At 43.2% G+C, this 26,549-nt stretch overlaps 4 protein-coding genes across 22 annotated transcripts; 2 read left to right on the top strand and 2 right to left on the bottom strand.

The window, feature by feature from the left end:
• The first annotated feature begins 595 nt into the window (after positions 1-595).
• Positions 596-2,592, top strand: Fibp (acidic fibroblast growth factor intracellular-binding protein). Its single transcript, XM_031983807.2, has 6 exons — positions 596-1,021; positions 1,117-1,318; positions 1,408-1,635; positions 1,720-1,947; positions 2,043-2,297; positions 2,368-2,592. Exons 1-6 carry the CDS (start codon positions 937-939, stop codon positions 2,444-2,446), a joined length of 1,077 nt encoding a protein of 358 aa, XP_031839667.1. The 5' UTR covers positions 596-936; the 3' UTR covers positions 2,447-2,592.
• Pdhb (Pyruvate dehydrogenase E1 beta subunit) lies at positions 2,332-5,312 on the bottom strand. The gene is made up of 5 exons (XM_031983808.2): positions 5,001-5,312; positions 4,835-4,897; positions 4,141-4,347; positions 3,392-4,022; positions 2,332-3,318 (listed from the first exon to the last, which is right to left on the bottom strand). The coding sequence occupies exons 1-5, from the start codon at positions 5,007-5,009 to the stop codon at positions 3,167-3,169; spliced, it is 1,062 nt and encodes a 353-aa protein (XP_031839668.1). The 5' UTR covers positions 5,010-5,312; the 3' UTR covers positions 2,332-3,166.
• Positions 5,006-26,350, bottom strand: Cadps (calcium-dependent secretion activator 1). 15 transcript variants are annotated; one of them, XM_076368452.1, is made up of 16 exons: positions 17,534-18,318; positions 15,379-15,865; positions 15,129-15,296; positions 14,349-14,840; positions 13,868-14,274; positions 13,313-13,777; positions 12,834-13,193; positions 12,506-12,745; positions 12,050-12,352; positions 11,650-11,816; positions 11,101-11,552; positions 10,865-11,023; positions 10,645-10,761; positions 10,332-10,570; positions 10,032-10,238; positions 5,006-5,987 (listed from the first exon to the last, which is right to left on the bottom strand). In XM_076368452.1, the coding sequence occupies exons 2-15, from the start codon at positions 15,796-15,798 to the stop codon at positions 10,037-10,039; spliced, it is 4,191 nt and encodes a 1,396-aa protein (XP_076224567.1). In that variant the 5' UTR covers positions 15,799-15,865; positions 17,534-18,318; the 3' UTR covers positions 5,006-5,987; positions 10,032-10,036. The 15 variants fall into 15 exon arrangements, with proteins under 15 accessions (XP_076224567.1, XP_076224571.1, XP_076224572.1 ...); XM_076368456.1 differs by lacking the exons at positions 5,006-5,987; positions 17,534-18,318 and adding exons at positions 25,582-25,703; positions 26,191-26,350 and having other exon boundaries at positions 6,008-10,238; XM_076368457.1 differs by lacking the exons at positions 5,006-5,987; positions 17,534-18,318 and adding exons at positions 25,582-25,703; positions 26,195-26,343 and having other exon boundaries at positions 6,008-10,238.
• LOC116430163 (beta-1,3-galactosyltransferase 5) lies at positions 18,632-24,971 on the top strand. 5 transcript variants are annotated; one of them, XM_031983927.2, is made up of 3 exons: positions 18,632-18,749; positions 20,848-21,177; positions 21,244-24,971. In XM_031983927.2, exons 2-3 carry the CDS (start codon positions 21,045-21,047, stop codon positions 22,350-22,352), a joined length of 1,242 nt encoding a protein of 413 aa, XP_031839787.1. In that variant the 5' UTR covers positions 18,632-18,749; positions 20,848-21,044; the 3' UTR covers positions 22,353-24,971. The 5 variants fall into 5 exon arrangements, with proteins under 5 accessions (XP_031839787.1, XP_031839786.1, XP_031839784.1 ...); XM_031983926.2 differs by lacking the exon at positions 18,632-18,749 and adding an exon at positions 20,090-20,239; XM_031983924.2 differs by lacking the exon at positions 18,632-18,749 and adding an exon at positions 20,234-20,383.
• Positions 26,351-26,549: the final 199 nt, after the last annotated feature.

The following is a 26,549-nucleotide window of genomic DNA, read 5'->3' as shown; positions in this document are numbered from 1 at the left end:
AACCTCGAAAACAATCTATTCTATCTGCTGTTCCTCCACCTTTGAATTTTCAAATTAGTTCATTATAAAGACACTCTATTAGGTTGAGGACTGTTGTTTGTTGGATTGTTTGTTGCTGTGAAAATGAAAGCTGGTAAATACCCAACGTAAGTACCGCTAGCAGATTCGAAATGGTCTTCCCGTAAAGATATACACCATCGTCGTAACGGCGGAACGGAGCTGGAACGCGACATGTTACTTCAACGTGTTACAGGACTCAAAGTCCGTTGATTATTTTAATTGAACACGAGATTGTACCAGAAAACGAAAACAATGGACTGTTTGTTGACACGCAGCGACACGACGCGTAACGCGTCGTCTGTCCGATCGATACCTAACGTAAAGACCAATATAATTCGAGTAATTCGAACCTACAATATAATAATATATCTCTCGGTTCTGCTGCTTTCGAATATTCTTTCTACTTATCGCGTATGCTTCTCGATTACGAACAATGTTACCGTCACCGTTACCGTGCGGCTAGGTAGAACCGAGTAACCGTTCGCGATAGCAGATGGCGCGATAAAACGTCCAACGGTTCGCCCTGTCGGTATCTCCGAATCTGCCAGAGAAATCTCTCGATGCCGAGTCGAGTGGGGGGTGTGTGGTTTTCGAACGTTTCTTTGAAACAGTTGCATAGTTGGAATCCAACGAATCGATTCTACTATGAATCTATATTGATCGAGTCGACTTCGGTACTCTTTCTACCTTTTCCTGACTGCCTACCGCGCTACAGGAATATGTGAGTGATCGACAAATATGAAAGTGTAAGGAAAAGTGAACGTGCGTACGATCGCGATGCCTTGAATGTTCTATGCGAGAAAAACCTTCCTACTCTGAACTGTAAACCGCGTACAGATCTTCGCTGTCGTCGAATCGAAGTAGCGTGCGTTCGGGATGTTGTCGGAGGTCGACGTATTTATAAGTAATTACACGCTCGTCGATCCTGAGATCTATCAACTTTGGGTCGACGGTCATTCCTGTGAGTTTGTCAAACGAACTTCTTCGGCATATACGATTCGGAGCGTTGCTCTCTGCATTCCTTGATTAAATCAATGATTTTATTCGACAATTTAGCAAGCGACGCAGTCAACATTCTGCACCAGCGGGGTATATGTCATCAAACGAATGCCCCGATCGAATTAGTTGCCTCCGACATTTTGGATCATTATCGAACTTACGCTCTTTTGGAGAAACTGCTTCATACCCCTACAAAGTTAGCGAGCGAACAGCTCGCTTTCCAGATAGAACCTCAAACTAGTCAGATGCTTATTGAAATGTAAGCGAATTTTACAATCGTACGAAACCTCAACTGTCACCCTGTTGTGTAGCGCATGCTCGTTCAACCTTCTCGATTTTCTTGGTTAGGTACTACGAGTTCGACGATATTGTTATTAGAGAATTATTAGGTAAAAAATTGACTTCGAAAAGTAGAAAAGATATGGACGAGGTATCGGAGAAAACCGGCATCACGTTGAAAAGTTGCCGTAGGCAGTACGACAACGTCAAGAGGGTATTCAAAGTCGTCGAAGATTTGCCAGGTTCCTTAGCAGTGAATATCGAGCAACATTTTTTACTTTCCGAAGACCTTGCCAAGTAACAACAAATACAAAACTATGAATAACCCACCCCTGAATATCCTATAGCACTGATAATCAATTGATACTCGTGGATGCACAGGCGATACGCGGCTGTGGTGTTCATCGCGTGTCTTCGATTCGAGATGAACAAGAGGAAACTACAATTTCTAACATTTCCGGATTTATATCATTGCGCGAACAGTATGATGTGCCTATGGACGTATCGTTGCGTTGGTTCCGAATACTTTGATACAGATTTGGACAGAGAGTTTTTACTAGAACTAGCAGAATGCAGAGTACTCTTGGAGAACGATAAGCATCACAAACAGTACGTTGTCGCCTTGAAAAATACGTTAAACGTTCAGCCGTTGAAACGTCGAAAAATACATTGTTCTTTGAAAATTCGCTTTTTATTATTTACAGTTTAGTGTGTATTAAACTTAAACCTATACTTCTGGAACGTTCCTATCAAGAAGTAGATGGCAATTTTCGTTCGTATTCTAGAGCTATATTAGGAATAGGATGTAATCTTCATCGTTCTAGAGATTTAAGGTTCTTTTTCTTAGAATTGGTAGAGAGGTGTGTAGAACCTTGGCGTCAAGTCAATTGGAGTCACACGGATCTTAGAAATTTCTTAACGGTTTACACTCAGTGCGCGCTAGATATGGATGTACTGAGGTGAGGAACGAACCAAACAAATTAATATGGACAATTTGTTCTGTACAGAGCAGTGTATTTCCTCTTTCAGAGACGGCGAATTGAGAGATGCTTTCGAACGCTACATGACTGTGGTAACATGCTGTTTATTACGCATGTATCATACGTGACTATCAGTGGAAGATGATGATACCATGCAAAAAATAAACGTGATTAGCAGTGGCAGTAGTCAAATTGTTACCAATGAAAGGGTATAAACGGACTTGATGTATATTACAATTTATTACGTTTCAGTAATAAATAATTGATAAACAAATGCAACGATTATACGTTCATTTAGTATATATACCGGTAATTTACAAGTTTTTCATTTCACTAACGTATCGTCGATTATGTTCAGCGAATTGTTTTTATAACAATTTATTAAATTAATTTGATATTCGAAGGTTGGAACAGCAAGAATTGATTTCGTTTACCAATAAAGAGGTTGAAATTGATTATTAAATTACTTGAACACTATTGTGGTATTATGAGACTATTTAAATATTCAACCACGCGACTGTTCCATACGTATACATATACATACGTATACGTATACGTATACGTATATACACATGTACATTATTCCCAACTATATGCGTTTGCACCTACGTACTAGATCGATAAACACAAACTTTTCACGTGTGATTGTTTTGGAATCGCCTAAAGAAATTTCCATGACTCATTTTATCGTCATTGAACTTTGTACTTATTCTCCGCTACATACTCCCTTTGTCAAGGAAGGAATTTAGAGGACGCTAAAGTGGGAAAAGGTACGAGGAGGTAAGTAAGAAACTGGGAGGAGAAACAAATGGGAAATTTGAATTTTACCTAGAAATCTCTAGACGTAGTTACTCTACTAGGCCGAGTAGTTTGTTCGCTGCGTACACTACATCGCTCGTTTGCGGCAAAGCGGCACTTTCCAATGTTTTCGCATAAGGCATAGGGGTATCAACCCCTGTAACACGAATCACCGGAGCATCAAGGTGGTAAAACGCTTCGCCTGTAATTCAACGAAGAGATCGTTATTCGAATCGAATTAGATGATTTCTTAATAATTCATCTAGAGAACTCACTTTCGGAAATTCTTGCGCTAATTTCTGCTCCGATACCGCAATGCGGCCAGCCTTGTTCCACGGTCAAAACATGGTTCGTTTTTGCCACCGATTGCACAATTGTATCTATATCTAGCGGTCTTAAGGACCTCAGATTTATTACTTCCGCCTCTACACCTTTCCCAGCGAGTTCGTTTGCTGCCTCGAGCGCTTGTTCGACCGCCTTGGAGTGAGCCACTATCGTCACATGTTTCCCGACACGTTCAATCTTTGCTTTACCAAACGGCAGGACAAATTCTTTCGATAAAGCCTCGTCAGACATAGGATATTGTACTCCGTATAAAATCTCATTTTCTAATACAACGACAGGGTCGGGATCCCGGATAGCAGCTTTTAATAATCCTTTCGCATCTTCGCTGGTGTACGGTGACACTACTTTTAAACCAGGACAGTGACTATACCAAGCGCCGAAACATTGGGAATGTTGCGCCGCTACGCCTGCCGCTGCTCCGTTAGGCCCACGAAAAACGACTGGTACGTTTACTCTGCCAGCGGACATGTAAAATGTTTTAGCCGCAGAATTGATAATCTGATCGATCGCTTGCATCGAAAAGTTAAACGTCATGAACTCACAGACTGGACGTAAACCAGCCTAAAAATGTAGTTGCAGAAGAAATAACATTATCGAACGGTAAATAAGAAATGTCCATGTACTATTTAGAATAATTTATGACGTTATCGTACGGTACCAAAGATATACGTCGACCTACCATGGCAGCCCCTACAGCGATACCGGCAAACCCTGCTTCTGTAATAGGAGTATCTATAACACGCTTGTCTCCGTATTTTTTCCAGAGTCCCCTAGAAACTTTGTAAGCGCCGTCGTACAGAGCTACTTCTTCACCGAGCAAAAATACCTTTTCGTCTCTTTCCATTTCCTCGTCCAGAGCAGAGTTTAAAGCATCTCGTACGGTCATCTGTGAAGATGGAAGAAAATAGAACTTTTGTATTTCTTGTCCGATACGAATCGAATAAACATAGGAGAGAAGAGGGAAGAAGAGAAAAGGAGAGAAAAGAAAAGAAAAGAAAAGAAAAGAAAAGAAAAGAAAAGAAAAGAAAAGAAAAGAAAAGAAAAGAAAAGAAAAGAAAAGAAAAGAAAAGAATTGTACGCATTTGATTTGAAAACTTCACTGCGATGGTATTGAAATTGAAATTGAATGACCTTTGGTGCCCTTCAACGTGTAGTGCAACCAATTGAACTTTGATACGCTATATCGAAGAAACAAAAGATCGGAATAGATTGAGAAGAGTGAAGAACGAAATATGCGAAAATATGATCGACTCGATCGTGTCGAGAGTCGTTCAAAGAATAATAAAAGAACGAACGAGAAAGGTATTATGTCACAGCATCGAGGTTATGTTTCTAAATGGAAGGAAGGAAGATTAAATGAAAATCATTCTCACCTGCTGCGCGGCAGCCCATTTTGACGTCGAGAACGAACGTCGGACGGTATTTCTCACGGCAGACTAGAAACAGTTGTGAACGATGAGAAGCACGTTTCGTTCGTTTTTGAAATTGGAACGTCAGATGTTTCGAGCTCATGATTCTCCCGAGTGAACTACTACTTACCGAAAACATCGTAAGCCGTAAACTTTTCGAATAATCCACGAACGTATAATCGTTTCAATCGATCGAATATATCTTTGCTGGTAACTGGTTCGTCCCAACAACAGTTCTGGTTCAAGATTATTTCGCCACGGTGTCGACCACGAACCGAATGCGGAACGATAGAACTAGAGAAGCTCAAGGTCGGCAAGCTGACTCTTATGAAACACCTTTGCCCCCATTTACATGCTATATACGCGATAGTCTATATTCGATACCTTAGCAAACATTAAAGGAGAATAATTGTCGAACGTTTAGTTTTTATTTCATATGCTACGGACACTTGCGTCTCGCATGTGACGTACAAATCTCTGTATAAAAATTCTGCAGAATTCGGTGCGGTGGTTGGTCGCGATAACGATAATACCGCGAAAGCATAAGATTTTCTAGCCAATCGCGCGAAGAGAACCGATTACTCGACCAATCGTGACGGAATATTCGATATGACCCGTTTGTCGGAAGGTACGCGTTCGCGCACTATTTCAAACGCATTGGAAACGTGTTGGCAGTTCTATAGAAGTAATAACTGCCATTCAAACGTTTCGTCCGCTATTCCTTGCTCCTTTGTGCGAAGCACAGTTGACTCGATCGCGAAGCGGAGTAATCGCTTCTAATCGCCGATAGAATCGGCAGACAGAAGAGCGAATGAACTTTCAGGTAAATACCTTGATACACTACCACGTGACCGTAGCCATAGGATATTTCGGATATTTCTTTCGAAGGAACAATCATCTGCGGAACATCGAACGAGTAACGCTGCAAACGATCCAACGTCGTTGGGTAATCCAGCTGATTACACGGGCCACGGTACTCGTATCTCGAACGAACAATCGATGAGCCAAGATGTGATGGAAACGATTGAAAAGTACCGGAACTGTGGGACCGCGACGCGATGTATTCTAGCAGAGAATTCGACTCGATTCCTTTCGAATTCGAATTCCCTTGAAAATCCTTCAAGCAACGAGACAAGGTACCAACATTAGTACATTGTTTATTTACAAAAAGTATTCGCTTTTGGTACAATGAGAATGCAATGTGGAATGCGCGTTGCGTGCGTGCACGAGGATTGCCTTTATAGAAAATGCATCGTAGCTAACATTCGTACAGGAGCATTCTACGCAAAGACACTTTCTCTCTAAGGTTTATGACTAGGGCCTCGACAGTGAATCGGTATATATACGTAGAAACTGCCGGCAATCGCGGAAAATGGTCTCCGATGATACGATCGCACGGAAAAGAAACACTACGAGCACGCGACACCGCTTCTCCGTACAAATTCCTTCGGAAGGAAATCAAGTTTGGGTATCTGGACCATTGGGCGTTCTGGGCCGTGTTTTCTTTCTTTTTCTCGGGCATTTTATTAACGAGAGAACAACAATTGTATAGAACTCTAATCGAATAGAACACTGGCTAGAATAAAAGATCGTTTCTCTCATCGATATTCTTTCGTTGGCGGTAACGCAATGAAGCTCGAGTGACAGAAAAACGTAAAGAGAGAGAGAGTTCAAAGTATGGATCACGAGCTTCCAAGCTCTTTATTTTTTCCTCGTATCCGTGCTGTGTCTCTGTATCTGTATCTATGAACGTTCGTGTATGTGCGATATGTTACAGTACGTCGCATATGTGCGGTGAAAGTTCAAACAGAGAGAAATAAGTGAATCGAATGAAACGCTATAAAAGAAACGATATCTACAATGCCTAAGGAAGAAGTTCCATTCTTATTAATTATAAATAATAATGATAATAATAATAAGACGGAAGAGAAAAAGGCAGAAGAGTCGCAAAAATACAAACTTGTAACAACACCAACGATAACAATAATAGTAATGATGATGACGGTGACGACGATAATGATAACAGTAGTAGCGGTAGCAGCAGTAGCAGCGGTAGCAGCAGCAGTTGTAGTAGCAGTAATAGTAGTAGTTGTTGTAATTGATAATAGCGATAGTAGTGATCTTGATGGTGTGGTCAAAATGGACACGATGCTGATAATGGTACAGTTGTGATGATAATGACGGTGGTAGTAGAAGAAGAAGAAGAAGAAGAAGAAGAAGAAGAAGAAGAAGAAGAAGAAGAAATAGTAGTAGTAGTAGCGATAGTAGTAGTAATAGTAGTAGTAATTATAATAACTGTAGTACCGTTAACATCGGCTGCAAATACGCTACAACGATTTAACTTTGGTTTTAATAACATTTCACTATTCTCGGTTGTACGTTTGTTTTGCACGTTCGGGGTCGAAAAATCCCCTTTTCGCTTAAAGTGTCGCGTCGAAAAATCTCGACGCTGCTTTGCAATGAACTGATACGGTTAATTTTATTAAAGGCCTCGAATAATCCCTTTCGACATTTACTTGCGGGCCATTAACTGCCAAGATGCGCATTTAGGTGGATAATTAAAGTTCAGGGAGAATCGAATGTCCCTTGATCGCAATGGAAATATCATCGACGGTCCGACGCGCACTGGCGGCTGCGCGCGAGCTACGAAACCTAGCACCAAAACCGGTAGGATCATTCGTCCTCTTCGTTTAGTTTCTGCGTTCTATCGGTATTTCGTGAATTCGGTGAAACTAGCAACGACACTTACGTATTTACGCAATATATGCCTAGACGAAGGCTACGAAAGGCATTTCTGATATGAAAGAACAAATTGTAACTGATGTGCGCGTTGTTTGAAATTTCTCTATTTTGAATCGGTACTGCGATCAGTAGTAGATAATTGGTAATCGTGTACGAATACGTGCAAACTGCAGAGAGCAATCCAAGAAAGTTATCAGACAAATCGAATCGAATCGAATCGAATCGAATCGAACGGATGAGAGTTTGCATCAGGCTGCTAGACGATGCGTCAGCTTGTAATCGTGACGTACAGTTGGACGCATTACTGGACGCGCGCAATCGCGTTTCAACCTGTTAAGTTACACGGTATAAAAATCTCCTTTTCCTTTCTTCTCAGATCCATTTTACTAGGGTATGTACAAAGAAATTGTTATCGACAACTGTTATCGAATGCAGCGAGCATTCCTCGTCTTCTAATGAAAGAATAGCAGCGCGCGAGTATCACGCGTCTGGCTTAGTAATTTTTCGCTAACACCTTTGTTTGTCGCCTCGAGCGCCGAACAACAACTAAACGATCAAATATGTATACCCATATGTGTATATATATGTATATGCATGTTTATGTGTATATATACCTATCTGTATATATATATACACACATTTTCAAAGAACTACATATATATATATATACACATAACTATCTGCCGATTGGAATATATATATATATATATATATATGTATATATATATATATATATATAAATACACACACACACACACACACACGCGCATGCTCTCGCCCTCGCACTCGCACTCGCCCACCCACGCAGCACTCGCACCCATGCACGCGCGCACGCGCGTAACCGGAAGACAGGCACGACTTTCCCTAATTTTGGCTTTCCATTTGTTCGACCGTTCGTCCATATGTTTTCCTCGTGTAAGCAAAGGAGAAGATTGACAAATGGAGAAATCGGAGAGATTGATAATCGTTGCGACGTTTCACAGTTGTTACTTAACCGTAAGAAAACACAAGAGTTTCGCGGAAACGATCGAAACATTCTTCTAGTTGTAAATCAGTAGCGAACAGTTGAAGGATCGCCTTAACGAAACAAAGTAATATTCGGTAACAGAGGTGCACATTTGAAAGGTACCTACTCGAAAACATATATACCTACTCGTACATATGAACTACACAGAATAGATACACGTCAGAAATTCGTCCAACAATATGCAAGAGTCATAGAAGAGTCGTGAGATAGGTAGAAAATATTTACAGATATACAAGAAACGGGATATGTATAGAAATACAGACATAGATTCCTATCGGATCAATGTCTAATGTATGCGATTAATCGGTCCCAAGTTGTGCAAGGTAGTACGTTATATTGACGTGTATTTTTTGTGGCAGAGATACGAAGAAAAATTGTAAACTTTCTTGAACGTCGCATCGTACGGATTCGAGCTAGTTCTCGTTGTGATCGACAATAGAGAGGAATTATCTCGGGACAAACGGATTAAACGGTTTTCTGGACGAGCGACGAAACAAATTTTTGGCAAAATGCGCATAGAATCGACGGGAAATGAGACCCGAAATCGTGTTTCGGTTCTCCTTCGACGAGTCGCAATTGGGAGAAATCTGCTCAAACGCTCTCTAATTAGTTCTCTCGTTGAAACCCTTTCTCCCCCTTCCCTCTTACACACGCGCGCACGCGCGCGCTCTGTCTCTCTCCTTCTCTCTCTCTCTCTCTCTCTCTCTCTCTCTCTCTCTCTCTCTCTCTCTCTCTCTCTTACTCACCCTCTCTTTCTTTCTTTCTCTCTCTCCCTCTCACTCACTCTCTCTCTCTCTCTCTCTCTCTCTCTCTCTCTCTCTCTCTCTCTCTCTCTCTCTCTCTCTCTCTCTCTCTCTCTCTCTCGCTTTCTGTGTGTGCCGTTATGTATGTACATATGTATAGCCAAAGAAACTCACAGTCAAACGCAGAACTATTATGAAAGTGCTCTCGTAACGATAGTGATAATAAAGATATGGATATGGATAACGATAAAAACAACAGCGGTAACAATAATACCTGTAATAATGGTCATGATAGTGACGATGACGATGAGAATTAAGATAAAGATAATAATTATAGTAATAATAGAAATAGTAGTAGTAGTAGTAGTAGTAGTAGTAGTAGTAGTAGTAGTAGTAGTAATAATAATAATAATAATAATAATAATAATAATAATAATAATAATAATAATAATAATAATAATAATAATAATAATAATAATAACAACAACAATAATAACAATAATAATAATAATAATAATAATAATAATAATAATAATATCGATAATCGTTTCGACGATGACGACAATACCAGTGAGGATGATCATGACGATTCCGATCACGATGACGTTGACGATGACGGTAACAACGATAATATGGTAATAATAATTACAGTAATTAGAACCAACTGCCTCCACTGAATTTGGTAGAAAGACCACCGATTCCTTTGCCGAACATGCTTCCAACTTTTCCCACGACGTTCGATGTAACATTGCTGATATTGGCAACGTAATTCGCATCTTCGCCGGCGACATTTTCGACGATCGTTACCTTTGTCTTCGGGCGCTCCTCGTCGTCGTTGCCATTCTCCGAAAGACCCCTGTAACGAGCATCGGAGAGAGAAACCAGTGAGAAATCATTGCCGATCGAAGAGAGCGTTGGGAGAGCGAGGTTTACTCGATCGAATACTCACTCTTCGTTTTGAGCGCTCATGGTTAAGGCACAAGTCGCTTCTTCTGTTTGCATCCTCTTAGATATAACCTGATATGATTCCGAATTGAGCTTTTCTTCCGTAACACCTTGAAGCTCAAAGTCGGAGTAAATCTTTTTCACGATATGGGCGAGACAGGTACATTGATACAAATGTAAGCTGCATTCGGGTCTTTCCATCAGCCAACTGCACAGCATCTGAATCTGCGCGGCGTACCATTGCTGCGACAATCGAAGGAGAACACGAAGCCGTTTTAGCCGGCGACAGGAAAGAAATGCGATGTATCGCGTCTTACCTCGAAACATGTCAGAATCCATAAATCGTCCATAACTTTGCCACGAATTTGATCCATACAGTTTCTCGTGAAACTGATGTAGGCCTGTCCCATCTCTTTCCCGCTTCCCGATACCTTCTAAAAGTAAACATTTTTTACGATGGATCGCGCGCACCGTATTCGTCGAGTAGCGCGCCGCCTCGCGCGTCGCGCCCCGTTATGCAAGAGAAAAGTCGATTACCGTGAAGCTAAGAATGGAACCTATAAAAGATCCTTCGTCGTAACGAGATAGTTTAGACAACGTCGTTTCCAACACCGTAATCAGTTTATTGATCATGCCTTGAGTCATAGCAGCTGAGGTTTTCTCGATCAGATCGTCGATTTTCGCGTGATAGTTGTGCTGAAAGCGAACCATTTCGCGAGAATCGTTATTCGTTATTCGCCTATATGCTCGGGAGGATTCGAAATTCGACTTACCACGTCGACGCCGTCAATGGTACATAGACACAAGTTTTGCTTCTTCGCGTCCAAAATAACGTTCACCATCGCGCACATTTCCGATGGAATAATGTAATCCGTGGAAGTAAAGGTTACGCCTTTCTTCAACCATTGTTGGAAAGCGGCGTCCGTTCGTTGAATACAAGATTCGATCATATCGCAAGCCATCAAAGTTAGTCTCTGTTCCAAATGTTGGCGAAATTCCTGATCCGGCCAGTGCAGATCGCGAATGAAAGATTGCAGAGCATCCAATTTCCAAAAGAGCTCCTCCGACGTGGCACATCCGTTCCCTTTTATTTCCCAGCGTTCCTTCTCGAATCCCTTTTGAATCGATTGGGCGATCGACGTCTCCATCAAATCCACGTAACGTACGACCAGTGGAGCAAAAGTGTCGCGCAGATGTTGATGAAACCTACCGTTCTTCAAGTTGTCTGCGAGCGGAAGGAAAAGAAAATGCGAAAGGTGAGCGCATTTCAGTTGAAACGGAGAGATACTCGGTGCGTTTGTTTTCCTCGCTGTGAAACTCACCGTCCTCCCTCAAGTAATCGTTCAGGATTTTAAACAGCCGAAAGCTGTCCCACGTGTCCGGCGGCTGTTCGACGAGAACCTTGTTCATATCTTCGGCGAACAAGGACCAGAAGATCTCGGCGTGCTCCACCATAAGCTCGCTAAACCAGGCGAACGCCTGTGGTACAGTGTAGTAGGAGCGGATCGTGAAAATATTGGACGTCACACATGTACGGAGGGCAGATTTTCTCAAACTCAGGGCGATGGGTGCGTCACCCTGAGCGAAGAATCCTCGAGAAACGACAAATTTAGACGAAAAAATTGGTTCTTAAACAAGCTCGAAGCAAAGGCTATCGAAAGGTTCGCGTTCATCTCGAGAATTCGGCACAAAATAATTTGAAGTTCTAGAAATCCAACTAATACCTCCGAGTAATGCTCTCCGTTTTGTTGAAGTAAATCCACGCACATTTCAGAAAGATGTATAAGATCTTCGAGTTTCTTACTAGGAGGAACGCATACATCGCTGCTCAAGTCGTCCTCGATTTTTGCTTCGGCGGAGAGTTTCGTGTAATTGACCAGAGCCGCGGTTTCCAGACAATTCTTGATCAAACTTTTCACTTCTTCCGGAGCCACCGGGGTGACGCCATCCTTCATCATGACTCGTTCCAGAAGCGACAAAGTAGCCTTTAACGCACCCTCCGGTCGACCGAACGGAAAACTGTACCTGTTGTTCGATTTCCAAAGATCGCGGTACATTGATATTTATCGTAGTTGTGTAGATGTGCGATTAACAGAATAAGCAGAATGCTTTCGAGCAAGCAAACCTGTAAACTCGTGTCATCTACGCGCACATAAATGGACGATCGAACAGTGTTACCTGAAATTGGTGATTTGATTTTCTAGAATCTGCCTTAGCCTCTCCTTAATTTCTTGGAATTTCTCCTTTTCCTCGTAAGTGATGGATCCCACGCTGTCGGCTCTGTTCCCGTATACGTGAGTAGCGCAAAAGGCGAAGCAAAAGTGTACGAGTGTCGGATCTATCATGAGCCCTCGGTCGATTCGGTCGAGCAGATCGTGCAAGTAACATAAATGTCGAAAGCATCCTCGTACGCCGTACCTGTGTAACACACGCGTGGACAACGCGGATACAGAGAGTATATCCTAGCCGGAGTGGTATCTCCTAGCTGCTAGTAGAGGTTACCTACCTAGCGGAATACTCGTCCAAGACGAACAATTGACCGGGGGAGAACCAACCTAGAGAACAATACGGATCGTTTAGTCGATAATCCAAGATCAAATTTTGGAGAAATTTGAAAAGGCCGTGGTGATCGAATTTGCAAGGATCCGCGCTAATGTAATCCTCCATTCCATGCTTTTTCGCTCTATCGGCGTCGCCTTGTAGCTTATTCGTGCCGGAATTTTTGTCCACGACGGAAACTTGAGGGGTGGGTTTGTGCGACTGACCGGTCGCTCTGTACATAACCATCACCCATGTTTGACACTCGTTCTCGTCGTCCGAGGCGAACACTATAGTATCGCCGTCCCGAACAGCGTTGAAATAGTACCTGCCGGATAGAAAGCATTCCTAATTCGACATCGAAATTCCCAGGCGAGAGAGAATAATAATGTCCGGATAGTTTAAAGAATCGTCTGAAAGAAGTTTGATCAGTCGAATCGCGGTTACCTCCCGCCGTCCAAGTTGGCGCCAAACATGATATTGGCGGAAACCGGTGTGGTGTAATCGACCGTGTAACCGTCGAGTTGCATCATTTCCGAAGGGTCGCTTCTTTTCTCTTTGTACGAGCACATCGCGAACGTGTACTGCGAGACCTGAACCAACACGTGATAACGTTTCTTCCACTTTTTCCAGACGGACTTGCCTATCGCGTAAAGGTAACCGCAGTGTTTCATGTTGAACGGTTTATCCATCCGGCAACTGATCCTTATTCGAAGATCTTGGTCAGGACAATTCTTCGGGACCACCATTCGATACCATTCCGGTTGTTTCGAGGCAAACGGCGTAGGCCGTATGATCACCTTGCCCAATTCCTTGTCCTCTAGCGCCAACATTGCTGAATTTTCGGTGTACAGTCGAACCTTGACCACTGGTAGCGGATACGTGGTTGTAAAATCACCCTGGGTGTCCCACCTGAAAATCGGTTTCGCCGAGTTTCGTCGAGTTTCGTCGAGTTTCGTCGAGTTTCGCCGAGCTTCGTCGGAGAAGAATTCTTTTACTCACATCGGCTTCGATGCCTCCGCCATGTCCGTTTGCAGTTTCTTGCTGCCCTCGACTTCCATCGTGCAATAAACTATTTTATTAGCCGGCAAACTCTTGAGGCCTCTGACTTCGATCACGACCACAGCCAGTTGGAAGGACAGCCCTACGTCCATTTTGGTCAGTTGAAGTTCAGTGTCGGCGGAATCGCTCTCCAATTTCGAGAGCGAGCCCTGGCCGCGGCAGCGGGAACGCTCGCGGCGGTTATTGTAACGCTTCAACTTCTGTAAGCCGTATTTCCCGTCGATCGAACCCTTCGACACCGGCAGTGACTCCAGATTAGCCATCAGCAGATTAATCGACGATTTCAGCTCCTCGATGTAAAGCGACTCCATCTCTTTTAGGAGCAACTTGGGCATCAGTTTGCGATTCTGGGGAGGAAAAGCGTCGCGTCGAGGGTCAGTGAACCCGAGAGAAAGGCCTAACCGAGCAAACTTCAACGTACCTTTTCCATTTCGTTGACCTTTTGAAGCCGACCGTCCAGCTCTCGTCGAATGGCGGCAGCCTGTTCGTCGGCCGAATCCAGCAGGAGAGCGCTGAACAGAAGCTGATGCTCGAATTTCTTGATGCCGAGGATTTGCTGGAACATGTCGTACAGCTGCTCCTTCGACAATATCATCTCCGAGATCAGAGACTGCTGTTGCATCCTGGAGGGCCTTTTCATCTCCTCGTCGCCCGTGCCTTTCATAATACAATCGAACTTGGCCAGCCAGGACGTAAGCACAGTCTCTTTGCTCAGTCCGTTCATTTCCGGAAGCCTTCGAACGCGTATTTCGATGTTCTTCTTGAATACTTCGCGAAAATCGAGCTGCGAGCAGGCGCCGCTTTGTACCATTTGCATTACTCTGTCCGATGTTAAGAATATGTCGTAGTAGTTTTGTATAGCATAGCGGAACGCTTCGTCCGCCATTATTTGCGTCTCGCCCTTCAAGAAGCTCTGTAAGAGGCAACAAGAATACAATAGGAATTGCCCGAATTGATCCGGGTTAGGATTCCAATCATCTTCGTATTTGAAATCCCAGGAAAAATGAAAAATGAAAAATGAAAAATCTAACGGCTCTTATCGTTCTTATCGTTCTTATCGTTCTTATCTCTCCCTACCTATGTATATATATATATATATATATATATATATATATATATATATATATATATATATATATATATATATATATATATATATACTTGTTACGCTACGTAGAAACGGTACAAGTTACAGGTGTACCTGAAAGCGGGAGCAAATCGTCTCGAGTTGATGCTTGGTTACTTTTAGTTGTCGCCTAGGCATGTCCAATGGTTGTTTGGCGTTGAACGGATAAGAGATGCACCTCGACACGAACACGTACAGCTGTATTCTGGTCTTCCTCTCCTCTTCTTCGCGCTCTTGCTTGTCCTGTCAGGCCGAAATCGTATTGGGAATATCGAACGTTATCGGAACACGAAGGGAAGGATGTCCGAACAGGGGAGAGGCTTACCTGGAGGTTCGCTTCGGTCTTCTCGCTGGCGACCGAAGGCGAGGGACTGGTGGGTCTCTGAGAGTAGCTGGCCGCGTCCTGTGCGGCAGTCATCGAGGGAGACAACGAGTTCCTGCCAGCAGCGAGGCTCGACGCGTCCCGAGCGGACGCGAGGTCCTGCGCGCCGCCGCGAGGCGTGCCGATGGGTCCGTGGCTGGACCCGCCGGGCGACGCCGTCCCCGAGGCCAGGGAGCTCGCGCTTCCGCTGGCCGGACCGCTCGCGCCTCCGAGGCTTCCGCCCGGGCCGATTTGTCGCCGAGAACCGTACGAGCTGCCGCTTCCGCCGCGAACGCCGCCGCTGCCACCTCCGCCCGCGACACCGACATCCTTGGGCTCCTTCTTCTCTTCGTCGCTCTCTTCCGACGAGCTAGGATCTATCATTCTGCTCCCCTAAGACCTCCCCCGAGGAGGTCTGATCTGGTCAAGAGTCCGTTGCCGTTCCTGATACCTGAACCAACCAGGAAATACGTGGAAAATACATCGAAAATACAACGAACCCAGCGAACACAGAAACGTTACCCGTTACGCGACATCGTTTCGACGGATCAAATTACTCGAATCGCGACGAGTTCGTACGTGTTCCTCGACCGCCCGTATACAGCTGCGGAACAAGCTTTTCCACGCGCATACTTTCAAACCCGGATATGGAAATGACTTTCAGGTGGTGCGTCGATAAGGTGGAACTGGAACGGGCAATTTTCGATACTCTGTATCTTTCTTTCAACCCCAGTTTAGAGTTTAACCCCATATATGCACGTGCGCGTGTTTGTAGGCATACGTGAACCGCCAACGTGCAACGTGCGACGTACAAGGCATACGTGTTCACGCGGATCGATGATGCGTCGATGCGTCTACTTTCTTCTCTACGAACGATCGAATAATTTTCGAAATTGCTTCTACGGTTTCTCGTCGAGCGAAGCGTGTTCCTCTCGTATATGCCGAAACACGCAACGTCCAAAAACTCATCTGAACGGCCAATTCCGAATATTTTAATTGCCGCCATTCCTATTCTTTCTTTATCCCCTCATTCCGACAAGTTCTTTTTCACTCGAACATTTTTATAGCAAATGGTTCCTACAGTTTGTCGCGCGTCATGATCTACATCGAGTTTCGTCATCGCTGAGTCAACGTACAACGAATATTCCTTTTACTTTGCAGAGAATCGTCCTCGCATCGGTCATGGGGCAACGTAAATAAGTAGATCGATCGTACAATAGTGTATGCACAGTACAGTGCGTTACCGTCGCGTCGCGTCGCGTCGCGTCGCGTCGCGTCGCGTCGCCAACAACTTGAAAGTAAGGCTGGAATAAACCTTTTCATTTTAATCTCTACAAACGACAAGATATTTTCCTCGTTTAGAAGTAGAAAGACATTTCAAGCGACAAAATATGCGGAAGCGTAAAGCGATCGAACAAATGGGAACAAATTGTGCGCACGAACAAAATTATTCAGAGTTTTTCCGCGAAATTGATTTACTTTATTCGCGACGCGAAGAAAAATTATAGAAATAGCGTAAAGCGATCTTCGTTGACGATGCGTTGAAAGTTGAATCGACGTTCGTCGCGTTCCCTCGCTTCCGATTAGATTAACCAACCTGACGTTTCCTTCTTCGCTGGCCTGCGTCATCCAGGAAGACCGATAATCATTTTAACGTGCGTTAGGAAAGCGGACAAACATTTCGTAGGACGAACGACAATAATACGACGATCGATGTTGCAAACAATTTGGTCGATCAACGAATCGACGGCATATCCGATTTTCTACGCGATCGTTGCTTGCTTTTTTCTCAACGACGTCCACTTTTACAGCACCGTATGCATTCCTACCCGACTCGAGTTCTAGACGTTTCCTTTTAGGCTTTCGTTTGAAAAATACTCTCGATCGAGAACCAGAGAAATTTGTAGAAAATTTGGAAATCGAAGCAATCGATTTTACGAAAAGGACTACTTTGGAAAAGTTTCCTAACGGTTGAATGGAAAGCGCGTAGAATCTCGGTTTCATTGATTGGGATGGGTGTGTCGAGAAACGAAATAATTTCAACGACAAATCTACTTGTCGGAGTAAATGGTCTCGTTCCCACCCCTTTCCCACTGGTTCGACACTCGTCGCTCATTACTGGTTCTGCTCGTGGCGCTGGTCCTGGTGGTATTCCTGGTGGTATTCCTTCCCCTATTCCTGCTCGTATTCCTGCTCGTATTCCTGCTCGTATTCCTGCTCGTATTCCTGATGTTTCTCCCGTTTCACCGCCACGGCCGCCTCCTCTCTTGAATCGGCTATGTACTGTGTTCCCCCAGTGCACACTTCCTCTTCATCCCCTCACCCTGACCCTTTACATCACCCTTATAATCTTCTCCTTTTTTGCTCCTTTCCCCACTACTCCCACGACACTCCCTGCTCCTCTCACCTTTTCTCTCGTTCACTCTCGATCACTTTCTCGTTTGCTTTCTCGCTTTACTTCGTGCATGCGCGCACTATAATATCCACGATCGTTATTGCGAACCGTCGGAAAACCAACCTTTTTTTCAAAGAATACGCGGCCACGATGACTCCGAGTGTTGACGAATCATCCTGCGTCCGTATCGTCCTGTCAAAAATCTACCCTCGAAAATCTTCTTTAGTGCCCCTTTTCGTAACGATGATTATATCCGTTCCCCTTAGACTCGCTTCGAACGCGAATCGGAGAAATGACTGCAGCGAATCGAATCCCCGGCAACCTTTTCACCAGCTTACAGCCCTAATATTTCTCTTCATTTTCGCCAAGTTCCAGTGAGATTTAGCGAGAGTGGACGCGGCTGGACTCCCTCTCTCTCTCTCTCTCTCTCTCTCTCTCTCTCTCTCTCTCTCTCTCTCTCTCGACAACCGTGGCGAACCGATGTACCCGACCGTTTCTATTCGTCAACTGACCAACTGTTCGAACGGTTCCAACGACGCCGGCGCCGACGCCGACGCCGACGCCGACGAGGAACGGTTTGCGACGACAAAGACAAACTTCTCGATTCATAGGGGAGCAGAGGGACTAGGGAGAGTGCGAAAGAAACTAGAAGATAAACGGATCGGAAGAATGCAAAGATCTCAGCCGAGAAAGAATCTTGTCCTTGTCGTTTCGAATATACCGATCAGTCGGTAAAATAATGATAGACAACGACATTATCGGTTTAAGAAAGTAGTCGATCAAGAGCGAAAGTCTAACGAAACCTACAGAAGAATAACAGAGGCGCGAAGGAAACGCGAGAGAAGAGGAAAAAGAAAAGAAACTAAAGAGACTGTGCTCTAATAGATGCAGAAAGGGAAGAACGAAGCGGCGAGTAATATTGGAAAAGGGACAAGCAACGGTAGGCTCGAATCGAGGATAGTTTTTAGACAGAGGCGAAACGGTAGTGGGCCATCGATCGTTTGGGCACGGCCGTCGATGTTGACTGAATCTCAGAACCTTTTATCACTGATGTTGCGTTGCGTTCAGTTGCGTTCAGTTGCGTTCAGTTGCGGTGCAATAGAATTTCCCTTTGAATATCTTTCGTTCAACGATGTGTACGCGTACGAAGCAAATTCCCAGCAGAAATTTCAAACTGATCGGGCACGATCGGACAACACATTTTCACGCACGCTATACGCGACAATAATAAGTGAACTTTGAATTCAATGTTGCAACGAAATCTATTACATTACACGAAATCGCATAATTCTTCCGTTTTTGTGTTGTATTTTTTGCTCGACGCGGAGAATGACTCGTCTAATGCGAAATCTAGAATAATAGCCAATAATCTATCCGAATGATGTAAGTTCGTAATGGGATATATTTTGACGATTGACACGTAAAAGAACGTAATAGCTCGAACTAAACAGAATAAATTATTTTCCGAGAGTATTCGTTGAAAACGCGAATCCGTTCGATTGGCAGGTAGTTGTCGCGATGTTGAGTAAAACGACGAATCAAATGAAGATGAATAAATCGACGATTTATGCTTCTGGTTTGGAGTAATTCAACGAAATCGGAAACCGAAAAACTTTGAGGAACTTTGAAAAACTTTGAAAGACACTCGTGACCCAGCACAAGGCTATGTTATTTGCTTTCACAAAGTCAGTACGATTGCCCGAAATTCTGGCCGCTTGCCAGCTATCAAAAAATAGGTTATCGATCGATCGCATTCACTCACAGGCTCGCTCGCTCGCTCGCTCGTTCGCTCGTTCGCGCCACGTATATAAATTACAATAGCAGATTTTCCGACAAAACTCCTTCAACTTTTTCAACTTTTTCAATGTCGATTCTTCCATTAAAAGCATCGTCCTTCCGAAATGTTCGTTGTATTTCAAGTTGAAGTTGATAGTCTCTCGAGTCGTTATTCGGAATACGAATACCCTTTGGGAAGAATCTTCAACCGTTTCGAATTGAAAGGAAACGCTTCGACGTCGTAGCCCTAGGAAAACTACGAAATTTCGCATGCAATTCTCTCTCCGTGAATATTTGAATTTCCTTTCGTTTATGGCGCGCGAATGAGAACAGTGACATCTAGAAACGAATGAAGCAACGTACACGACGATTACCACAGACTCGAGATACGTACAGAGGTTGCAGCTTATGGGAACTATCGTCCTCGGGACCCCCGTACCATCTCGCTGTCACGCCCTTGGTTACCGATCATACACAACATTTTAAGCTTGTTAGTAGGAATCGACCTAATAATTGTATAGTTAAAATGTTGTATTGTCAATACGATCGGTAACCAAGAGCGTGACAACGAGATGGTACGGGGGTCCCGAGGACGATAATTCCCATAAGCTGCAACGTCTGTGTGTATCTCGAGTCTGTGCCACTACGGAACAAGTGAGTGTAATATTTCGAGGGGGCGAATAAAATGTGTGTACGTCAAAGTACAGTAGTAGACAAAATTACCGACTCAGGATGTAACTTGGCCGCGTATAAACGTCCGTGGAGACTACCGAAACTATCGCTTACGCGTATATTTTGGTTCGTGTGTATTATTAAAATGTATATGTATATACGTATAAGATGTATGCAATTATTTCGATAGTTGTAAATATTTGATGTAGCGTTTAGTAGGCAACCGAGTACGCGTGCATGCGAGTAAGTAGCCGAGCGAGTACACGAGCGAGTACTTTATTTGTCCGTAGTATTGTACACTTTACTCTGTACGAGATACTTTTGTTCGTCGCTGTACGTACTCTCGCTCTTTGTCTGACGGAAGCGAGAACGGACGCGAGCAGACTAGGATGTCGATGCGTGAAAGTTTAGCAGAAATCGGTTAACGGTGGAAAGAAAAGTCAATTACCACGAGATTTCTTCAGGATAATTGGCCATCCGTTCGAATCATGTGCAACGTTAAAGCAGTGCGGCGAACCCGAAACTCTCGTATGCAGAGTGTTTTTGCGTCGAGCGAACCAACATGGAAGTAACCTGTTTATCGGTTCCAGAATATTTGCATCTTTACGGTGACATTTTCGAGAATCTGCACCGAAAGAACAGACACATTGGACCCGTAGCTGATCCGCAACGATGTCGATCATGAACAATTGATCGCACGGAAAACGAAAGAGACAGACAGGCAGGCAGGCAGGCAGGCAGGCAGGCAGGCAGGCAGCAGGCAGGCGTCGAGCGAAACACTGTCATCATGTATCAATTACTACATCTTCGCAATCGTCCTTTACAAATGCTTATTCTTGGACTGATCGGATTGACATTTTACGCGTATTATCGCACTACTTATTACGATGTCCCACAGTACGCGATGTCTCGGAATATCAGTAAGTATTTCAGTTTGCGTCTTCTTATTTCGTTTCCAGTATCAGAGATACTTTATCCCCGTATAGGTCGTGACGCGTATCAAGAGGCATTCAAGCAACATGTAAACGCAACCATCGACCAGCATGTTGCCACGGCGCCTAAAAATGCTTCCTCCGAGCCGTTTGTATTTGCTCCGTATAATCTGCAAATTATCGCCAATCTGTCGAGTTCCGCGGCAACGACTTCGTCTACGTCGTCGACTTCTCTGATTCAATCTTCGGTAAACGTTTCCAACGAAACCAAAGAGGCAGCTGCCGCTGCTGCTGCTGCTGCTGCTGCTGCTGCTGCTGCTGCTGCTGCTGCTTCTCCTAACGAGTATCTGGCACGTACCATTTACGAGGCTGGCCACACGGTACCTATACCGGAAAGGTGTCCAAATTTTGGCAAGGAAATGGACCTGGTCATAATAATAATGTCTGCGCCTACCCACTTAGAGGCACGAACGGCTATACGACAAACATGGGGTCATTTCGGTCAGAGAAGCGACATTAGCATCTTATTCATGTTGGGTGCGACGCTAGATTCCAGAATAGAAGTGATTTTAAAGAAAGAACAGAAAACTTACAACGACGTGATACGTGGGAAGTTTTTAGATTCCTATTCAAATTTGACGCTTAAAACGATTTCTACTTTGGAATGGGTAGACAGTTATTGTTCCAAAGTGAAGTTTTTATTGAAGACGGACGACGACATGTTCATTAACGTCCCGCGTTTGCAATCGTTCGCGATGAAACATGCGAAAGATAGGAACGTAATATTTGGTAGATTGGCGAAAAAGTGGAAACCGATCAGAAACAAGAAAAGCAAGTACTACGTATCTAGAACACAATTCAAGAACGCCGTTTTTCCAGATTTTACTACTGGACCAGCTTATCTGTTGTCTACCGATATAGTACGCAAGTTGTACGAAGCCGCGTTGGATCAGACGTATTTGAAGCTCGAAGATGTTTTCGTGACTGGAATCGTTGCCGATAAACTGAAAATTAAAAGGACACATGCCAACGAATTCTTAAACAAAAAGATATCGTACAGTGCTTACAATGTTCAACGGAGCATCAGTATCCACATGGTTAAATATAGCGAACAGTTTGATCTTTGGAAAAAATTACTCGACGGAAAGAGCAAATGTAAGTGATGTGTATGGTAGTCGCGTGAATCTCTCTATTTTCTCGATGTATTCGATATCAACTGCTTGCGTCGCGTCGACGCTTTTTCCTACTCGTTTATCGATTTGTATTCGGTGGTCTCGGTCGAACACACACGTTTTTCTCGTTTCAACGGTAAGCTAATCAACATTTCTGTAACGCATTCGAACAACGCCGAAATCGTAAATCCTCGCTATTCGTTGCTCGTCAAGTGTCAAGTATTTGTCTATCGAGTTCAATTGGAAATCTTCTCTTACACAATTTTGCTGTTGTTGCGATCGTTGCGGTCGTTGCGGTCGTTGCGATCGTTGCGATCATCACGGAAGATATGTAAGCATTTACCGTAAACCACGTACCGATCAAAACTCATTTAGAATTGCATCTTTCGTTGAAACACCTAATAATTGTTTCTACATTGCGAACTGAACGTTGGACGTGTAACTTTGGCAATTACATGGTCGCAATGAGAAAATCCATTCTTCTACTGTACAGTGCCATATACATGAGTGGAAAGGTACCGATAAACTTTTGAAATCTTTTCAAATGATCGCATCGCATTGCATTATTCGAGTTTGTCGTCTTTAAAACGCGCAATCGAAGGGAATTGGTTAAAGAGGGGGCAGGACGAAGACGACGAACATCAAGATGGGGTCTATCCAAGGTACGTGTTTTTCATTTGTACTCGAATCCGTTGTGTGCAAACTTATCGATACTTTCGTCTTTCTCTCGTTCTTATCATTTGTTCATCTTCCTTCATCCTTCATCCTTGATCTCTCGTCGAACGAACACGATGTTGCGGAACCGCAAATACGTTATTGTATTCGGACGAGCTGCATATCCTCCCCTCGAATCGAATCGACCAACGACCGCAACTTTCAGCAAAATATTCCATTTCCGACAAACAACTGGATAATCGGTTACAGTTTGTCGTCTGTAATTGTTCGATGTGTCGAATACCAAGTAATTTGCTTAACAGTCGTTTGGTCAATGATTTTCTTCTCTTCGAAAATCTTCTTTCATCGTATTCTCGAAGAAATTTCTTATTCTTTTACATCGAGTACTTATGCGGTACACACACACACACACACACACACAGAGAGAGAGAGAGAGAGAGAGAGAGAGACACACATTAGCTTCTTCCGGAAACTAACGAACAATATATCGATTCACCGATAAATACTCGAACGCTCTCTAATTGAAGTCATTACCGGACTTGCGGTGGTACGTTGATGGAAAGTTGGCGCTGTGCCGCGATGGCATAGGGGCAAGAGGGGACTTTACTTTCGCTGTATGTTTTGTTTATGGTACTGTTGAATTAATCGAATTATGCGATTGTATCGGCGAATAATATACCAGTAACGAAAATGCGCGTGAGAAAACGACGTATCACCTTCCACTCTGACCAATGAGACTCACATTCGTTTTAGGTAGATAAGGAACTTCTTTCCATCGACACGCCACGCGTGTATCGAGTGTCTCGATTGAAATGCAATTTTTTCAAGGTGTGATATACATACATATATATATTTATATATAAATATATATATGTATATATATATTTTTACGTTAAATTACGTGTACGTATACAAAGGGAATCGTTCTTAGCGAGATTCCGAGGGTCGTGTGTCCCGATAAGAGCAACGACTTTGGATCGTGAAAGTACGCGTGTACCTTATACGCTTTAAAACGTGTCCTTTGCAAGATAGGTGTTGCGCGAACGATGTCGTCGATAACGTTCTCAGCGGACGCCTAAACATCTGGAAATTAAACGTGAAATGCGACTTTTGCGTAGCTATTACGTATATCCAACGTACTTATAGCGCGGCACGCGCAACAATACGCAGAACAAAAACAGCGAAAACCAATTTCGAAATTACGATGCCTTCCAAAATCACCGATATTTCAACAATCGTGCAACGTACGATCATTGTTCGTACAGTGCACGGATATACATCACATTCCATTATGCCGTTTCTACGTTAGCTCCTATTCTCGAACGATTTAGTTTATTTTTATACGGTTCCGTTATCGTAGGTCTCGCGTTAACTCGTACAAATGTGTAATCGACATTCGGTGTTTAATTTTACATTCGACACTATTTTGATACCGATGTCTATACGCTAAATTCATTCCTCGATCAAACAGTTGTCCCTGTTTTCCGCCGTGTTGTTATATAGTACATGGAACATTCAGAACAAAATCGCGATCGATAGTCTGAAATTGTATATAAACTGCCGTCAGCGTGAGTGGACGATACACCGATCGTCTCGCGAGGCGACACATTACATTCGTTTCTTTTCTTTTTTCCTTGTCCTTATCCTTATCCCTGTCCTTTTCCTTTTCCTTCTCCTCCTCCTCCTCCTCCTCCTCCTCCTCCTCCTCCTCCTCCTCCTCCTCCTCCTCCTCCTCCTCGTGTTTCCGTTTCTTTTTCTTCTTTTAAACGATTCAACCTGTTCATTCTCGTTTATCAATGCGCGAGAAGATGAGTATGCGAATTTTTCAAATTATCTTTGATTTCAATCTGATCGAATCGTTCGGGTACATTCTTAACGACACAGTATTTCGTATACGTTATCATCGATAGACACGAATAAAACAATTCGCAAATTTCTGGTGCGTTTTATATGTTGCAAGTCGAAAAACCTCGCTCGTTTCGTTTCAATAATCGTAAACCGTACCTTTTCAAATTATTTCGAAATATCGAAACTCTCTCGAAAATATTTTCTACTTCAAGATGTTAGTTTGTTAAATTGTAACGATATCGTCTCCATTTAAAACTATGATAATAATTATACAATGTAAACAAGGATAAATCTGTGATTCGGATTTCTTTCTATTAGAATTCTGACTACACTTTAAAATGTGAATACAATCGAATAGCGTGAAAAATCATTGGGAAAAAGTCTTATTCGCTCGGCATTCGATCGTCGAAATAACGATTGGCTATACACCTGCCCATCGTTACTCGCAAATCGGAAAAGTCATTGACCGAGAGGTATTTTGAAAAGATCGAAAAGGACCGTGAAACGATAAAGTCGAAATAAATACGATATATAGCTTCGATAAGGTGGTATTTCGTTAAACTAATATCGTACCACGACAATTATTGATATATTTTTCTTTATCTAGTATATACATACCTACATAATTGTGTAGCATATGACGATGAATCTGATCAAAATGACCGCGACGCCGCACACGGCAAAACGTTCAACTTACTTGCCAATCAATTGCATGAGTTAACATCGCTAGAGACGTCTCTTGGAATGGGATCGTTTGCAAACTTTCTGCCTACAGTTCAGAAACCTTGGTGTATCAAAATGGTCCAGTGTACTAGCAGACTACCCGAATAAAATAGCTTGTTAACTGGATAAGACTGTACACGAGAAAGTGTCTGTATGTGTGTGCGCGTGTCTGGAATGAGTATGGGTATCGAAGGAGGTTAGTTTCTACATACGCGGTTTCGAAAAATCCAATGTATCGCATCTGGATAGATATTTGTATTCCCATTTACTTTTATTCGTACAACGATCGTCAAGAGTAACAACAGAACGTTCAAGTAATTCTCCTCTTCGTCGAGCCTACCTCTCAAAATGATCAAAGTGGAAATAATAAATGACGACTAAACCGACTAAATTATTCTATGAAATAGTTGTATGTATATTCATTGATTTCTTCGGAAATAAATACAACTTTACGTTTATACGTAAATAAGTATGTATGCACGGTAAGTATACATGTGTGTGTGTGTGTGTGGGTGTGTGTATTGTACTATGTATTACGCATCTTACCACATATATAAATGAACAAAATAAAATCTGTCTGTACTTACAGCAGTCGGTACAGCAAAATATATGTGTTTCTTTTCAACTTTTTTTCATCTAAATATTAAATGTTTCTATACGTGTAGACGAATCTAATATCGTCGCGGAAATAATTTGCACGTGGGTGGTGATCGAGACTCGAGTGAGTACGCATCGCATAGTACATATGGTAATTGCAGTTTGTATAAAAAGAAGAATTGTTCTAAAGCTGCATTTCATGTTCACGAAACGCCCCAAGTACATTGTAGTTTCACAAACTTCGGTAAACACCTTACACCATAGACCGAAGTCTTGAGATTCGAAATCCGCGGCCTTACCGATTTCATCGCATTTCAGTAGGGTGCGCTATGATATTGGTAAATA

The sequence above is a fragment of the Nomia melanderi genome, chromosome 6 (assembly GCF_051020985.1).
Source record: "Nomia melanderi isolate GNS246 chromosome 6, iyNomMela1, whole genome shotgun sequence".
NCBI classification, from domain to species: domain Eukaryota; kingdom Metazoa; phylum Arthropoda; class Insecta; order Hymenoptera; family Halictidae; genus Nomia; species Nomia melanderi.
This window is presented reverse-complemented; position numbering and strand designations above follow the sequence as displayed.

Excerpts from the sequence above, each read along its gene's own strand:
- LOC116430163 (XM_031983927.2), top strand. The coding sequence starts at position 21,045 with ATGTATCAATTACTACATCTTCGCAATCGTCCTTTACAAATGCTTATT. Across the intron at positions 21,178-21,243 it reads CGCGATGTCTCGGAATATCA|GTCGTGACGCGTATCAAGAG; the intron begins GTAAGTATTTCA and ends ATCCCCGTATAG.
- Fibp (XM_031983807.2), top strand. The coding sequence starts at position 937 with ATGTTGTCGGAGGTCGACGTATTTATAAGTAATTACACGCTCGTCGAT. Across the intron at positions 1,636-1,719 it reads CTTTCCGAAGACCTTGCCAA|GCGATACGCGGCTGTGGTGT; the intron begins GTAACAACAAAT and ends GTGGATGCACAG. Across the intron at positions 1,948-2,042 it reads AACGATAAGCATCACAAACA|TTTAGTGTGTATTAAACTTA; the intron begins GTACGTTGTCGC and ends TATTATTTACAG.
- Cadps (XM_076368456.1), bottom strand. The coding sequence starts at position 15,798 with ATGATAGATCCTAGCTCGTCGGAAGAGAGCGACGAAGAGAAGAAGGAG. Across the intron at positions 15,297-15,378 it reads AGACCGAAGCGAACCTCCAG|GACAAGCAAGAGCGCGAAGA; the intron begins GTAAGCCTCTCC and ends TCGGCCTGACAG. Across the intron at positions 10,762-10,864 it reads GTTCCATTCTTAGCTTCACG|AAGGTATCGGGAAGCGGGAA; the intron begins GTAATCGACTTT and ends GTTTACTTTTAG.
- Pdhb (XM_031983808.2), bottom strand. Across the intron at positions 4,023-4,140 it reads TCGCTGTAGGGGCTGCCATG|GCTGGTTTACGTCCAGTCTG; the intron begins GTAGGTCGACGT and ends CTACATTTTTAG. Across the intron at positions 3,319-3,391 it reads TAGCGCAAGAATTTCCGAAA|GCGAAGCGTTTTACCACCTT; the intron begins GTGAGTTCTCTA and ends GTTGAATTACAG.